This window comes from Hippichthys cyanospilos, chromosome 11, assembly GCF_059441005.1.
Source record: "Hippichthys cyanospilos isolate Australia breed blue-spotted pipefish chromosome 11, RoL_Hcya_1.0, whole genome shotgun sequence".
Taxonomy (NCBI): Eukaryota; Metazoa; Chordata; class Actinopteri; order Syngnathiformes; family Syngnathidae; genus Hippichthys; species Hippichthys cyanospilos.
The window spans coordinates 11,477,908-11,493,880 of record NC_142379.1 but is presented as its reverse complement, the minus strand read 5'-3'; the positions used below and the strand labels follow the sequence as shown (position 1 = coordinate 11,493,880).

Here is a 15,973-nt window from a genome sequence, read left to right as displayed (position 1 = left end):
AGTACCACTTGGAAGAATCTCATCTCTAGGTGAAAATCATATATATTACAAAGACAGAGCTTCTGTTCACCCTCCAGATGCTACGTATCCATTCAAGACACATGATACACAAGCCTTTTTGTATTAACATGATGCTATCACACAAGAGACATATTGTCCACCTGTGCAACTGATACATGGGATAGTTGGAATGTGCTTTTTGACCACTGCCTAAGTGACTCATTAAGCGTACCTTCCAACTGGTTGAGTAACAGTCCGTTAATAAGTAAGAGTATGGCAGACCTCCACCAAGGCCAAACTATCCGTCCATCCACTTTCTAGAGACGCTTATCCTCACAAGGGTCGCAGGCTTGCTGGTGCCTATCCCAGTTGACTTTGATCAGTAGGCGGGGGACACCCTGAACTGATTGGGGACGAACAACCATTCACACACCTAGGGACACCTACACGATACACCTGCTGCGCATCTTTTTGAAAGTGGAAGTCTCGAATGCGCGGAGAGAAATCACGCAGGCTCGGGGAGAACATGCAAACTCCACACAGGAAAGCCGGAGCCAGCTGGATTCGAATACGGGTCTCTTGCTAAGCAATGCTGAGGCCAACTAGGGATACGGATATCCATCCATCCATATAGGCAGTAAAAGTAAAAAATTAATGCCAGAAAATGAATGGCTCAAGTAAAATGCTGATTCATGAAAAGGCTGTTTTTGTAAGGAAATGCTGTAACTTCCCACTAACAGTAACTGGTCCAGGAAAGCGTCTTACTGCATGCTAGTTATGATCTGGCTGACTAATGTCGGCAAAACTGTCATTTTGCACAACGACTCAAAACCAAACATGTTATATGATCATCTGAACAATAAGTGTGTCCTCCCATCAGAGGATTACTGTGCTTCACTCACACAGTATTTACAAAATTACAGACCCACATGGAGGCCAGGAAGAACAAGACCTAAATTAAGAATCAAGCATGAGTTTCTATGAGAAATGTTCAAGCAGTTCAAGTTAATAGCATTTTTTTTTTTTAATGAACAAAAAAATACATAAAATGGAACTCAATCAAATACCTCATTGGCGTGCCATTTATCAAGTTGGGAAACAAGACACTTAAGACTTTTTACTTTGATGAATTTCACATACACAAACGTGTCTCAAAGAGAAAAATATATATATATACAACTGTATAAAAGTACAGCAGGTCAGACAGAACTTGTTATTGCATACTTTCATGATCAATATTGCAGAATTCCACAAATACAACAATGATTTGGTAAAAAATTGGAACATCAGCAAAAGTTCTGCTTTTTTTCAGAAGCTCAAATAATGCTGAAGGAAGCCCCCCAGGTCCAATCAGGTGTCAAAGTTCATGTCTATTGTACAAAAGGATTCACATCATCAACTAGACAATGTTGTGCATTATGTTTTCATCTTAAGGCTGTTGAGAATAAGAAAATGTCAATTTGTAGTGTAGCAAAAAAAAAGTAAAACATGTAAATGTGCTATTAGTGGACTTATAACTTAAGTGCGAATGGTTAAGCAGCAGTATCTTTACATCTGGTTGATGTTATTTGCTTTAAATGCTTTTTTAATTAATAGCTCACCTTCTCATGTTCAATTGTTGTTTTTGTTGTAATGTTTGGGTTAATTCATATTAAAACCTTGTCAGAATTTTAATCCTTAAAGTGTCACATATGCTACGCCACTTTTTAACATCTCTTTCAATTCTTTCAAAGTATTTTAGAGCCATAGACCTTATTTGTGATCATGTTAATAAAAAATGAAGGCATTTCACGCTTCTTCTGATTGACCATCCGCTCGGGTTGAGGGCGGTCTTGGAAATGGTGGCAGATGTGCGTCTCAGCAGTGCAGAACATGTCAGCCTGTGAAGTGGCTCTGGACCAGAGAACAGGAGATTGACGCCGCAAGCAACCATGGGCGCCGTCACGGCCCGGTCGCGTTAGCCCACGTCGGAAAAGAGTCCAGATGAAACATTGCCCGGCCCCAGGTGTTGATGGACAGCGTGATGCACAGTATGCCAATGATGTTCATGACTATTCCGGTCCGGGCCTGAAAGATGACAGGTTTGAACATCGAGACATAGAGGGCGAAGCTAGTATTCGTAGGTCATGTGACGTCTTGGGACAGGTGCAATAAAAAGGGCTAAAAGCTAACTGCGGATGCACGTGTAACTGTGTTGTATACCATTCATTTCACCAAATGCACCTTTTGTCATGATTAGGATTAAGAATGTTTTTCCTTAGTATGTGCTAACTACCTACCTACCTTGCTAGGTAGGTAGACAGGTGGGGTTCGGACGAGTGGATGGACAGATGAACGGACGGACGGACGGATGGATGTACAGCCTGATAAGCAAAGCTGATACCTGGGTGGACTATTTGGCATGTTGATAGATCAGTAGATAGGGCTGCACAATTAATCGAATTTCAATCGCAATCACCATATTGGCTGCCACCATTTATTAAAAAGACGGCTATACATGTCAAATCAAGCACTTTGTCATTCTACCACCAGGGGGCAACTTTCCCCACATGTTTGCATGGCAAAAGCCTCTGCTTTTCTCACCCTAATATATTATTTACCAGTGTGAAATGGCATTGAGTTTCTCACCTGATTTACAGCTGTCAATTGAGACCCAAAATTGGAATAAATTCAGTTTGAAATGACCAAAAGGGACATTTCGTCTGCTAAATGATTAAAATTTGCTTAAGACTAAATAATGTGATTTTTTTCATGGGTTTGCACTCAATAAGTTAGCTGTGTTGCTCTGTGTGCCAAGTTTTACCATGTCCTGAGTGAATTTCTCTCAATTGGTTTTTTTAATTTATTTTAGTATATTATTATTTGTAAGTATCAAGCCTTGAAGCCTTGCTTTTACTGCTTGTTTAAAAGAAAGGCAATAAATAGACATGTTTGACCAAACATAATGGCTAATCATGATTAATAATTATTTAAATATTGACCAAAATAATTGTGATTATTATTTTGGCCATAATCGCGCAGCCCTTGTAGATAAGACTGATACAATGGATGGACAGATAGATAGGATAGACTCTTGTTTAAAAAAAAAAACACAAAGGTACTCTGGGGTCCTTTTTCATCCATATCTCCATGGTACATTTTGTGTGTGTGTGAGGTTACACTCTAGGGCTCACAACTGAACCCCTAGTTACAAATATGTTATGTTTATGATACACAAATGGTCCAAGCAATCATAGGTCCAAAATATTTCTGTCCCTTTTTGTTTGCATCCACGGTTGCGAAAAAAAGCTCTCGACACGTGGATTTCTTTCTAAAGAGCCCGCGGTGGTATAAAATGAAGTTACGAGAAATGATCAAAGTCATCAAGAGTAAGCATGGAAAATATATCGCACTTTAAACTTAAAGAAAAAATCTGTTATGTAATTTTTAGAGCTTCAACCTTCTGGCTGGGTACTGATTAGCTGGATTTTCTCCTGTAATGGAACCGAGTATGTTCAAGCGCTACTAATAAATACAGTATGAATGACAATTATTGCTTAGTATTGGTATTGACAGGCTGACCTGACCAATAGTTAGGCATTGCGGATGGATAAACAGACTGGTTAGCTGTGCTAGCTCCCCGCGGGCCCCGTTCCATATTTGAGTAACCGAGGCCCAGCAGACCACACTCACCATGTCTGAAACCTTGAGGTATCCGTAGGAAAAGACGATGGCGTTGGGCGGCGTGGCCACGGGCAACATGAAGGCGAAGGAGGCGCTCAGGGTACAAGGCACCATGACGTACAGCGGGTTGATTCCGATGGACTGCGACTGCGGAATCAAACAGGGATCAACTTCAATCCTCCCCTCGGCGTCAGCTGGCAACCGCCAGGGAAAAAAACCTTCATTTGCCGGGCATAATTTAGACATATTCCTGCAAACTCAGGGCTGACTCATGGCATCTGAAATAGATAAGTGGAAAATAGCTCGCAATAATAGCAGCCTGCAAACACGACGACGCAAGCATGACAAAACGCAGCCAATAGGTAACAGCCCCATCATTGGAATTGTGGCCGCGCTGATTCATAGGTTGCGGCCGGCGTCGTGTTATTGAACCCTTCGAGAGCGGTTCTCCTTGCGTGTGGGAAGAAACGGACTTTGCTTGAAACGGCTGACCTACATCGACCAAATTCTCAACAATGAAGGGAGCTTGCTAAAACCGCAAAAACCACTAAAAACATGGAATGATGCTGAATTTCAACGATCAAAAACTTATAGTAAAATCGACTGACGTTGCGTAGGCACATCCAAAAACGAGAATATGCCACATAATATGGTGTGTGACTTTTTTGTGTGGGAGGGTTGTTGAAAGGTATGTACTATATACGGTGTTTAAATTTAAACTTGTTTTTAGTTGCAGTACATGCCCGAGGGTCCTCTGAAATCCTTTTGTTTCATTATTATAATGTGTTTTGGAAGCCAAATAAACCTACTTAACAAAAAAATTGACATCCGTGTCAATAACAACACAAATCTGTCTCAGGAAGCCATGTCCAAAAGCATACAGAGAATCTGACGTTTTTGGCCCAAGGAGGACATTTTAGAATTAAGATAACCATTGGTTGCACCTGCAGAATTTTCTTGTTATTAATTTGCCCATAAAGATAATTTAAAGATGCACTTGAATGGGTTGATGATTGACCCTTATGAAATAGGGTAGTATGTAAAATCGTTTTGCAGTAAAGAAGTGATTTGGGTGTTCTTTTTTTTTTTGGTCAGCTGTGAACAAATTTTGGGAGGCCCCAAAATTGGGAAGCCTTCATGATTGACACATTTTGCACTCAAGGCAAAAAGAAAAAATATGTAATGGTTTCTGACTTGGGTTCTCATGTTCATTTGTCATCTGAAACAGTGAGCAATCACCACTGAAATTCACAAACACCCAAGATTTTGGACTTTATTGACAAAAATCCAAAATATTGTGATGGTTTTTTTTGTTTTTTTTGCTGTATGAAGTGGACCAGAGTAGGCATCCTGGTGATAATTTTGTCAAGGTTGTCAGAAATTTAAGGACACTCTTTTTTTTTTTTTTTACCGCAGACAGACAGCAGCTCTTTGGTCTGTATGCTACTTCCCGCTGCTAGCTAGCTAGCACAGCTACAAAACTGGCTGAGCGGCCACTCCCGCTGACTCACACACTGGATCTGGAATTGGGAGAAAATTAAGTCAAGCTATCGCTGATAACTTGAAAGCTAATATATAATGACCTGCAAACAATTAGATTGACAAAAGCCTCTCGGATTGCTTTGTGTTTGCATATCTTGGCGAATAAAACCGATCCCGTGTATTAGCACAACACTGGCATGACAGAATAGTACATGCTGCTCATTCCTCATTTTACTTGTTAAATTATTCATTAACATTTTTTCTTGGCTGATCATTGAGATATTTTACATCGTTTGAGCAGTAGTTGAGATAAAAAAAATAAATACATCTTTCCTTTTCGATTCCAAAGGGAAAGGGGATGTTTTGGAAGTGATTTCTTCTAAACAATATAAAAATATAAGTTAATATTATATTCCCGATTAAAAAAATATGCATAACTCGTGATTAATAGTAAAAAAAATGCAAGTGTTTCTTTGAGTTACTGAGATGAAATTTGGTGCTCATGTTTATCATGAGTAAACTTTCAAAGAAAAAAGTCTCAGTCATCTAGTGGGAATCCATTTACTGTTACTGGCTGACATTTTTTTTTTTTTTTTTTAAAGTCTGCGCACATTGTTTCTTCAAGAGGAAGTCACAAGCTATAACGTTGTTCTACTCCGTTCATTATGAGCTGCATGTTCGTGACTGAGGAGATTCTCTTTTCTTTCTCTTGTTGTCAGTCTGAATAAATATCCAAGCACCCCTTGCCGGTATCGTCTTTTGCAACCCGTTCCGTTGGCGCTCGCTCGCAATCCTCGAGCGGAGGCACAGTAATGCCATTCTTCGACCTGTGGCGGGGAGGGCCACATTGCGATGCCCAGAAACTGAATCGGCGTGTTGGCAGGTTACGAATGGGAGGAGGGGCCCCCCGGGAACCGGACTGAACGCAGTCAGCTTGAATGAGCAACTAGACATGTAACAAAACAGGCGGAGAATAGGCAAAGTGCCACTGGGAGGGGTTTGAATGCTGGACTCCCATTGGGGGAAAATCCGCTGAAAAAGAAGCACTTCACCTCACTGAAGCAAAAACCCTTGTCTTTCAATGCCACCATTTGGCGTTGCTTTGTTTTTCCGTTTCTTACCATAGACGCTAAAATGGGCAGGAAAAGCGTCGCTGTGGCCACATTGCTGGCACACTCCGTGAAGGTTGCAATCAGGAGGCACAAGACAATGGCAATGGCCCAGGGTGGGATGCTTTGCAAGGGGCTCATTTGATCTCCCAGCCACCTAGAAAGACCTGATACCTAAAGAGAACATACGCAGGTTGGGGGTTAAACTAAGGTCTCTACGGGATCATACGTGCACGCTACCCGAAATTGAAGAATATTTTAAATTACACTATATCCAGATTTTTGGAGTCACTATTTGAAAGTTCAGCTTCAGTCAAGTTGACGTGCGAATGGCGTGCATGATTGCACATTTTCACAGACCGTGTATGTCAAAATACTATCTACAAGATACAACTAATTGACCAGATACTTGGGTGCATATGTAGATGGTTTGGGGCACCATCTCACAGATACGTTCATGTGTACATAAACAGGTAGGTAGGCAGGCCAATGACAGGGATCTACAAACAGATGGATTGGCAGATGGACAGACCTGGTAGATAGCTGTAAAATTAGGCAGCTAGGTAGGAGGGACGAGCTAGCATCCAGGAAGGATTTTTTTTTAGCTAACTAGCAAAGTATGTTGACGTCAATTTCATCAATCTGAATTCAGTCACATTGTTTAAGTAGAGGCGGCTCAGTGGCGGAATGGTTAGCATGTCTGCCTCACAGTTTAGGGACCCAAGTTCAAATCCACCTTCCTATGTGGAGTTTGCATGTTCTACCAGAGCAAGCCTGTGACCCTTGTGAGAATAAACGGCTCTAGAAAATGGATGGATGGATGTTAAGTAGACTTTACATCTACTTGAAAAAATGTATCCATAAATCATCTGCCAAAAAAAGAGTAAATTCAACAGACCATGATGTCAGTGTAAGTAGGAGCAACTGGTCCAACAAGACAGACTTACAAGACATACTTCGTTGGTTGGTAGGTGGACCAAATAACCCACCTACAATTTATGCAAATCTATAGGTGGACCAACAGAAAGATCAGGCAGGAACGAGGCGGATGGTTAAAAAGACAGTCGTAGAGTAAGAAAGAACACATGTCAAATTAGCACTAGTATTCATGCTAACTTAAAACCCTTCAGAATTTTCCAAGGCCGTTATCCATGAATCATCTTGTCCCCTGCATACCTCGCTGCCTTTGGCCAAAGCAAAGCCTCCTCCAAGGAGCAGCACAATTCCCCAGGGTAACTTCTTCTGGGCCACTTTCCAGGTGAGCAGGCGTGGAACTGAGCTGGGCGTCTGACGAGGTTCTGCATCGCCAGTGAACAGTCAGTCTTGCATCAGTGCAGAGCGACAGCCTTTTGATGGACCCACCTGTGTAAAAACTTTGAGTCCTCCATGAGCAGAAACGCGGAGGTTTGGACGGCAGGACGAAGAGGAGAATGGCAATGAAGATGGCCACTGTGGCATCTGTGACATACCTGAGGGCGAGGTCGTGTTGTCAAGACATAAATCCAGACAATATCATTCAGTATAAACACTTTGTGTGCCGGCCGTGTTTAGTGATGGCTATTCGGTGAAAACATTTTTTTTTACTCTGCTTGGGAGTTGAAGATTTTGGTGGCCCAGCCCTCCATAAAGCCAGGGTCCCTGGAGAACCACAGGACCACTAGCAGAATGAAGAGCCCCAGGACGCTGATCTCGCCAAAGGACATGGGCCCCAGCCTACTATGCTGCACTTTCATGACTTCATAGGCGGCCACCTCCTTCTCCGTCTTTTCAGCGCCACAGCCCCACGTCTTCTTCAGACTAGGAACACAAGCACCTCTATGTTCACGCCCCGTCACGTGTCGTACGGTTTCTCGGCACCCGATCGCTCACTTGAATCCGATGAAGACAAATTGTAGCCACAGCCACGCCAGCGCCAGCATGAGGATCATGTTGGGGAAGGCGAAGCCGAACCAGGAAGCAAAATTGATCACCTCGCCATTTTCGGGGAAAAGTCTGAAGGACAACATTAGGCTTAACGTAAATTTCGCGATTGAAAACCACAAACTTTTCAATATCATTATATATCACATACTACGCATCGTCAAACAACTTTTCATGTTTGCCACATACCAACATGTAACATCCATCCATTTCTAAATTTTGAATCTCCCTTGTTGCTATTTATTGTTAACTCATTCAATGCCAGCGCAGTTCAAATGTGTCCTTGATGTCTATATAGTAGCAAAGAATCAGTTAATGCAAACAAGGCTCTACAGTCACTTTTCAACTGCGCAGGATTTCTTCGCACACTTTTTTGGGGCGGTACACATTACACATTACACATTTGCTGATGTGTTGTCGTCCCGTGATTCGTTTCATATGACGTAAAGAGTACAGTGACTCAAGATATATTTGCTCAATATATTACTGTAACCAGAATTGCCTTCAATAAGCAGCAAAGCAGGTCAATTATTTCATATAACGTCAATAGAAGACCGGAAAAAAAGTTTTGCTTTTAGGTCAACCGTATTTTTGTTGTTTAAAATGAACTAATTTAAGAGTGATCCAGAATATTTAGAAAAATGTTTTAAGATACATACTTAAGGCTGGTTTAGTCCTTATTTTAATACGCTGACATATCAACCAATACAAAAGAAAAGGAAAGCCTAATTAATTGTTTAGCTACTGTAAACATAAGTGACTACATTAACCATTTATCGCACTTAAGTAAAACAACTTAACAAGTCCACGCATTATTCTTGATCGAAATGGCATTGAACTTTCTTCTGTCAGAGTATCAAATGTCCTACTGCGTTTGAATACTCCATCAGTTCTCCTTACAAAGTTAGCGCTGGAGACTTGTGTGTGTGTGTATGTATGTATACAGTATATATATATATATATATATATATATATATATATATATATATATATATATATATATATATATATATATATATATATATATATATATATATATATATATATATATATATATATATATATATATATATATATATATATATATATATATATATATATATATATATATATATATATATATATATATATATATATATATATATATATATATATATATATATATATATATATATATATATATATATATATATATGTATGTATGTATGTATGTATGTATGTATTAATGCCAACACTCACTGGCTCATTTGTCCGTTGAGCACCAAGTTGGGTCCAGTTCCCGTCAGCGTGGCGGTGCCGCCGATGCTGGCGGCGTAGCAGACGCAAAGGGTCATCCCTTTGCACATCTTCCGTCTTTCCACTGCTTCCTTTTGACGGCTCATTTCAACGGAGGTGTCCAAGAAAGTCACGACCACGGGGCCTTCAAACAAAAGACCAGAATCTGAGCAACCAAAAAGACGACGCCGAAGAGTCCCATCATCCTCTCACCCGTCGCTTCTGTTTGTTTCTGCTGTTTGTCGTCCACCTCCGGCGCGTGGACGTCCTCCGAGCTCAGGATGGCGGGCATTTGCGCGTCGCTGTTGTTGAGCTCTTCCAGAACAGCTTGGACAATGGGCACCATCATGGCTGTGGTGGCCGTGTTGCTGATCCACATGGACAAGAAGGCCGTCACGCCCATGAAGCCCAGCATCAGCCTGCCGACACGGGTCAGAATATCAACTGTACCTTAGATCAATAGTTCTTAAACTGCGGTCTTCAAAACCCTTGGAGGTCCATGTTTTTATTGACTACATTGCAGGGGTTACCTTGTCTTCTGACACCTGCATGATTTTTGTCATCATGTTTAGTGCACAGGACCAGTCAAAAGTATGGGAACACAAACTATTGTGTTTCTTTTTCATCGTTTAAAATCATCCTGAATTTTAGATAAATACTTGTAATGGATGATGCATTATGACCTTAAATGACTCTCAGTTCATGGTTGAATTGCACTCAGTTTATGGTTCTCAGTACATTTTCCAGCCCACTGGAGCATTGCCCTATTTAAAACATACACTAATTTATGGTCTGCACTGTTTCAAGATTCTCAGCATCCCTACCAATTAAACATACTCTGGAAAATCTCAATTCCACTTTCGTAGAAACGGGTCCAATTTGACCAAAAAAAAAAAACAAACAAAAAAAAAACGGCTTACCATTTTTGGCACCCCTTCATTTTCTTCATATTTTCTACATGAAAATGTGCCACATTTATATTATCGGGGGTTTTATTCAAGCGTCTAATGTAATTTAGCAATCAAAAAAAAAATTTTTAACTTCGCTTTTGTCATTTCAAAGGAAAAAAAAAAACAGGAAACATGGCATGTGCAGCAAAAATGGCAACCTATTTTAATATTTGTTTAGAGAGCCGTTGGCAGTGATGACAGCTTCTAAATGTTTCTTGTAATCATATATAAGCTTCTTGGACTTCTCACATGGTAGTTTTTTTCTCCAATTCTTTCTTTTCCTTTCTATGTCTTTGCCCCCACAACGGTGTCTTCCTTAGCCTTCGTCCATAAAGCGCTATTTGGTTTAGTGTGCAGGGTAGTCATTAAAACCTTGACCTATGACTGTTCTCGGTTGCCTTTGAAGTCTTTTGGATGTTAGACTTGGTGCTGTCTCCACCATTTGCACCAAGCTTTGAGGACTTTTCCATTTTCCCCATCCGCTACATCCAGGAGGGTTCTTGACAGTTTCAGGCTGTTACATAATATTACATGCTGTTCATACCAAGGGATTTGGAGATGCCTTGTAACTGGTGGAGGTCTTTGCTAATTATAACACTTGTGATTTCATTAGACAACACATTTGTATTTACAATTGTGACAAATGAACATGGGATAACAGGTGGCTTTTTAACACATTGAAATGAGGCAGGCACGGTTTGTAATTGGTGTTTCTCATTTGTGATTGTATGCTGATTTACAGGAAATGGTGCCAATAGCAATTACATGGCATGTTTTAATATTTGCTCTTTTATGTCCTCCCGTTGTTCATTGTTTCGAATTGTTATACAGCATTTTTGCTTTTGTGCTAAATACAAGCTCTCAAAAGAATTAAAATGCTTCACTTGAGTCATTATTTTCAGATGATATTCCATATTATTTACCTTAGCTTCATGGTTGCCAATAATAGTGAACAGCACTGTAAATGTACAAAAATGTTGGTGTATTTTATTTTGTGTGAATTTTGAATCACCTAAGAAGATAATGTTTTGGGGGCAAATGACAGATATTTGGTGTAAAAGTGGTTAGAAGTTCCGCCTCACAGTTCAGGGACCCGAGTTCAAATCCACCTTGCTTCTGCCTTCCTGTGTGGACTTTGCATGTTCTTCACTCCAAAACCATGCATGGCAGGTGTATTGGACACACTACACTGACCTCAGGTGTGATTGGGTGTGTGAATGCTTGTTTGTCTCTGTGTGCCCTGCAATTGGCTGGCAACCAGTTCAGGGTGTCCCCTGCCTACTGCCCCAAGTCATCTGAGATAGGTTCCAACAAGCCTGCGACCCTTGTGAGGATAAGCGACGATGGAAAATGGATGAAAGGTATTTGTTTTAAGGGCTTCCAAATGTCAAAAGATGTCAAATTTGTGCCGCACATAAGGGTAGAAAAAGTGCATTCAATAAAACATTTTTCAAGCTGAGAAAACAACAATGCATAAACTTTGCCTCCTAATTTATATTCCGCAAACACATTATAAATCTGAATACTGTGTTTAGACAAGATGCATAGAACATATAAATGGAAAGAAACGTTCAGGCTCACTTAGCTTTTTGAATTCTTGTGCAGTCTAAAAACAGTCGGGTTAAAAATATCTCAATTACGGGTCGAAAAAGGACCGACACATTATTTGGGTCAATTCGACCCAACCTTCTCTTTTGTTCTGCACAAAAGAAAACCCCTCAAAAGTTGGTTATTTTATACGGGCTATTTGATATAAAACAACGCTTTTTTGACCTGCAGTTGGGTTAATTTTAAACCAACCGTTTTTGGAGTGTGGTATTTATGACACATGGTCGTTATGTCTAGTTACTGTTATGAGAGCAAACCATCATAGAGGCAAAAAGGAAAAAAAAAAAACTTGGGCAGAGCAAACAGGGCACCTGATGCAACTCACAGTGCGGGACGAACGCCGACGAACAGGAGAACCCTCAGAGCGATGCGTTTGTGCAGGTTCCAGTGCTCCACGGCCACGGCCACCATCAAACCGCCCACAAATAACATATTGGTGTCCTTCAGGTACTGCATGCACACCTGAAGGACAAGGAGCACATCGCGACGTTTGATGACAGATAGTCATAATAACTGCCCTTAGAAAGAGAAATAAACACAATTATTTGAAAAGACAATTTAGGCCATTTTGCTACTTGCTGTCGACTGAAAATTACAGCACGATGCTCACACGTTTTCTGAGTCAGGTCACGTGACATTCCCAAGTTAAGCCAGGATTGGTCCTTTGCCCTGAGCGACCGCGTTGTAATAGTCAACTGACAGGAAGGGACAAAATGGTCGCCCCCTCGAGATGGATAAAAAATAAGATTGATTTTGCAGCATAATTATTATTCGCATAACACTATTAATCAGAATGCCATTTTTACTGTTGTGGGGCCACAGAGAATAATATTGTAAAAAAAAAATGAGTTGATTTCCCCTTTAAGAAAAAAAATACTTTTATAGGATATATTTATATATATGACTATTGACAGCTTTTTTCATAAATTGAAAAAAATAGTCACTTTTGCGGCATTTCTCCTCAAATGTTGACATTTTCGTCTTCAAAGTGACTTCAAAAAAGTCTCTGTCTAAAAAACTAAAGCTTTTATGATGAAATATAACTTTGCTATTGGAATATTATGACTTTATCTCCCCAAAATCTTCTGTATAATCAAAGCGGCTGAAAGATTAATAAGCGCATGTACCACAATCTTCATTTACATACAACCCTCAGATTCAGGGTTGCCAGAAAAGTTATAGTTATATATATTCAAACAACAAGGTTTCCCCTTCAAAGTAAGCCTTAACATACACACTTTCGGCCAGAAGCCGATGCTGAGTCGAGAAGAGCGGTTGGCGCTGGGAATTAAAACGGATCAAAATGGGACTGGAGAATGAAACTTTTCTTTTTATGCATGCATGTCACTCATCAGTGGTTTCTACAGCTGCTTGTTTACTTTCGAATTTAGCTTGTAGCAGATGTGTGACATCACATTACGCATGTTGTGATCTTGACATCGCTGATCCACTAGTGAAAGAAGACTTTGAACCGCTCCGATTTCTTTTACTACCGCTTTGAACAGCAAGGCATATGTGACAATATATCAGTTTTATGTTGTGCGAGTTTGTATTATTATTTTTTTTTTTCGCGCTGGCCTTCCTGTGGGAAGTTTGCATGTTCTCCCCGAGCCTGTGTGGGTTCTCTCCAGGCACTCCTCCCACATTCAAAAACCTGAATGGTAGGTGAATTGGACAGTCTAGATCACAGGTGTCAAACTCAAGGCCCGGGGGCCAAATCCGGCCCGTCACGTCATATTATGTGGCCCGCGAAAGCAAATCGTGTAAGTTTCCATGACCCTTGCTAAACTCTGTTCCAAAACTTTGGCTTGTCATGTATAATGAAAAATAAAGTTGAAATTTTTAGGTTTGTTCTGTTACAGTAATGTAAACAATAAATAAACGTACTAGACTGCTTTACTTCTAGTTTCAAAACAACTAAGCCATCAATTTGCTGTGAACAGTAAAAATACTATGAGACCATTTAAAATCGACTTGGTTTCCCCAACATATCGGCCCAATGAAGGAAGTTCTCGCTACAAAATGGCCCGCGACAAAAATGAGTTTGACACCTCTGGTCTAGATTGTCCTTAAGTGCGATTGGGTGCATGATCGGTTGTCATCTCTGTGTGCCCTGTAATTGGCTGGCAACCGGTTCATGGTATCCCCGGCAACATCAACAGGAACTGTCAGACGCTCCGGGCATGTATGTAGACAGCCCAGGGTTGTATTGCCCGAAGTTGTTGTTTGGGTTTGACATGTATATGTAAATCCACCCCATGCAGTATGTCGAAGTTCAAGTAACTTTTCACTCACGCTCTTGGACTGCATGACGCCAAAGAGCGGGAAAAGGAGCGCAGGGAGAAGAGCCGTCACAGCCAGCGGGAGAACCTCGGTGCACCAGTACACTGCCATGAGGATGATCACATAGCCACATCTCGCCTCCTGCGAAATCAAACACCTCGACGTTAATAACCGCTCTTACATCATTTATTGATATGGCGGTCCAAAGGGAGCTGATGAGCGTTTATCAGTACTTTTGGTTAACTTATTTTTGTTGATGATGAGCTATCAGGCGGCACACTTTGTTCATGAACGCACAAGCGGCTCGTGATTTTAAGTCTTATCACAACATGCGTGTGTGCGCGCGTGCGTCACAGTTGTCACAGCGTAGACGCTGAGGGGTTCCCACGCTAAGACCCCTCTTGTTAAAATCACAGCTTGTTACACCAAGTCACGTTCTGGCGCATGAGCAACAGGTGCATGTTAATATGTTCGAGTGGAACCAAGGAGAAAAAGTTGCATCATATTTTTTTCCACTTTTGCGTCATTTCTGCTTCTTGTGAGCAGGGTGTTAATAATAAAGGGGAGAAGAATTTATAACAACGTACCGGCGTTCGGATGACGAGCGGCAAAGGCAGCAGAAGGAGCGGAGAGCCGTAGAGGATCAACTCGTTTTTAACCGACAGCAGGCGCTTGAGCAGAGGCATCCTGATTAAAGCCACGATCGGAAAACTGACCGTCTCTTTTTTTTTTTTTTATTGACTGCGTGGAAGTGCAATGACGAAATAAGGAGAGAGGTACTTCCACGCGAATTAAGAGAGAAAGAACGTACAATGGAAAGGGGCGGTGCAAAGTTGTTCACTGTGCAGGCAGGGCTCAGAAAAAAAAAAAAGACTGAATGTTCAATTCATTTTCTCAGAGGGCATTAGAATAGTTATTAGCAGTGTTAGGCAAGTTACTTCAAAACTCTAATGAATTATTTATTACTTATAAGTGTCATTTCAAAGTAATTAGTTACATTATAATATTACTGTATTCTAATGTAATGCATTACACTACCATTGCATTAGTTTTATATTATGGTCACCAACACAACTAAAAATATGGATTTGCCTTCCTAAATACATCCAGTGAAAGATTGGTTTAACCTTAAAACCAGTACAAATCATTTCATCTGTTTTGTGTTGTAAACCTTTCAAGACAAGATACAAAATATTTTTTTATATTTTAATCCCTTTATTACTTAGCTTCACAGCATAGCGATGCATTGTTTATGCTTTAGGCAAAAACAGTGCATTCCACAATTTCAATGTTATATATTCAAGTTCGGTCGATAGGTTAGGGACAGACGTTTCAAGAATGGTTTCGGTCGGGCTAGCGTTAGCAGCTAGTCTACATCATTGTTATTGTGTTTAACGTACTTTTTAACATGAGTTTTTCTATGCTTCATCTTAATACCCATTGACCAGAACTATTAGTAATAGCAATTGTACAGTGCAAATTTGTGTTGGTTTACCTTGTCCTTATTGCTATTTGCGACAGGAATCTTGCTGACAAGGTTTTTAAACGCTGGTGAATCCACTGTGGAAAGTGGCATATCTTTCACGAACGACATACTCCGCCACGAGTCTCCGAACCTCTTGCGGTGGAGGTGGCATCCCTGAGCGAGAGAATGATCATTTTGCCTGCTTTGTTTTATCCCCA

At 40.6% G+C, this 15,973-nt stretch overlaps 1 protein-coding gene across 1 annotated transcript; it reads right to left on the bottom strand.

Moving 5' to 3' along the window:
• Nucleotides 1-999: 999 nt before the first annotated feature.
• On the bottom strand, nucleotides 1,000-15,041 carry LOC148415884 (Na(+)/citrate cotransporter-like). Its single transcript, XM_088428296.1, has 12 exons — nucleotides 14,878-15,041; nucleotides 14,303-14,431; nucleotides 12,333-12,469; nucleotides 9,663-9,868; nucleotides 9,414-9,594; nucleotides 8,124-8,246; nucleotides 7,839-8,051; nucleotides 7,617-7,723; nucleotides 7,431-7,552; nucleotides 6,267-6,428; nucleotides 3,673-3,810; nucleotides 1,000-2,067 (listed from the first exon to the last, which is right to left on the bottom strand). The coding sequence occupies exons 1-12, from the start codon at nucleotides 14,974-14,976 to the stop codon at nucleotides 1,942-1,944; spliced, it is 1,743 nt and encodes a 580-aa protein (XP_088284422.1). The 5' UTR covers nucleotides 14,977-15,041; the 3' UTR covers nucleotides 1,000-1,941.
• Between the last annotated feature and the right edge of the window lie 932 nt (nucleotides 15,042-15,973).

Coding starts and splice junctions, on each gene's coding strand:
- LOC148415884 (XM_088428296.1), bottom strand. CDS start 14,976: ATGCCTCTGCTCAAGCGCCTGCTGTCGGTTAAAAACGAGTTGATCCTC. Junction 7,724..7,838: donor ATCTTCAACTCCCAAGCAGA/GTAAAAAAAAAT, acceptor CCTCGCCCTCAG/GTATGTCACAGATGCCACAG. Junction 3,811..6,266: donor TGCCCATTTTAGCGTCTATG/GTAAGAAACGGA, acceptor TTGATTCCGCAG/TCGCAGTCCATCGGAATCAA.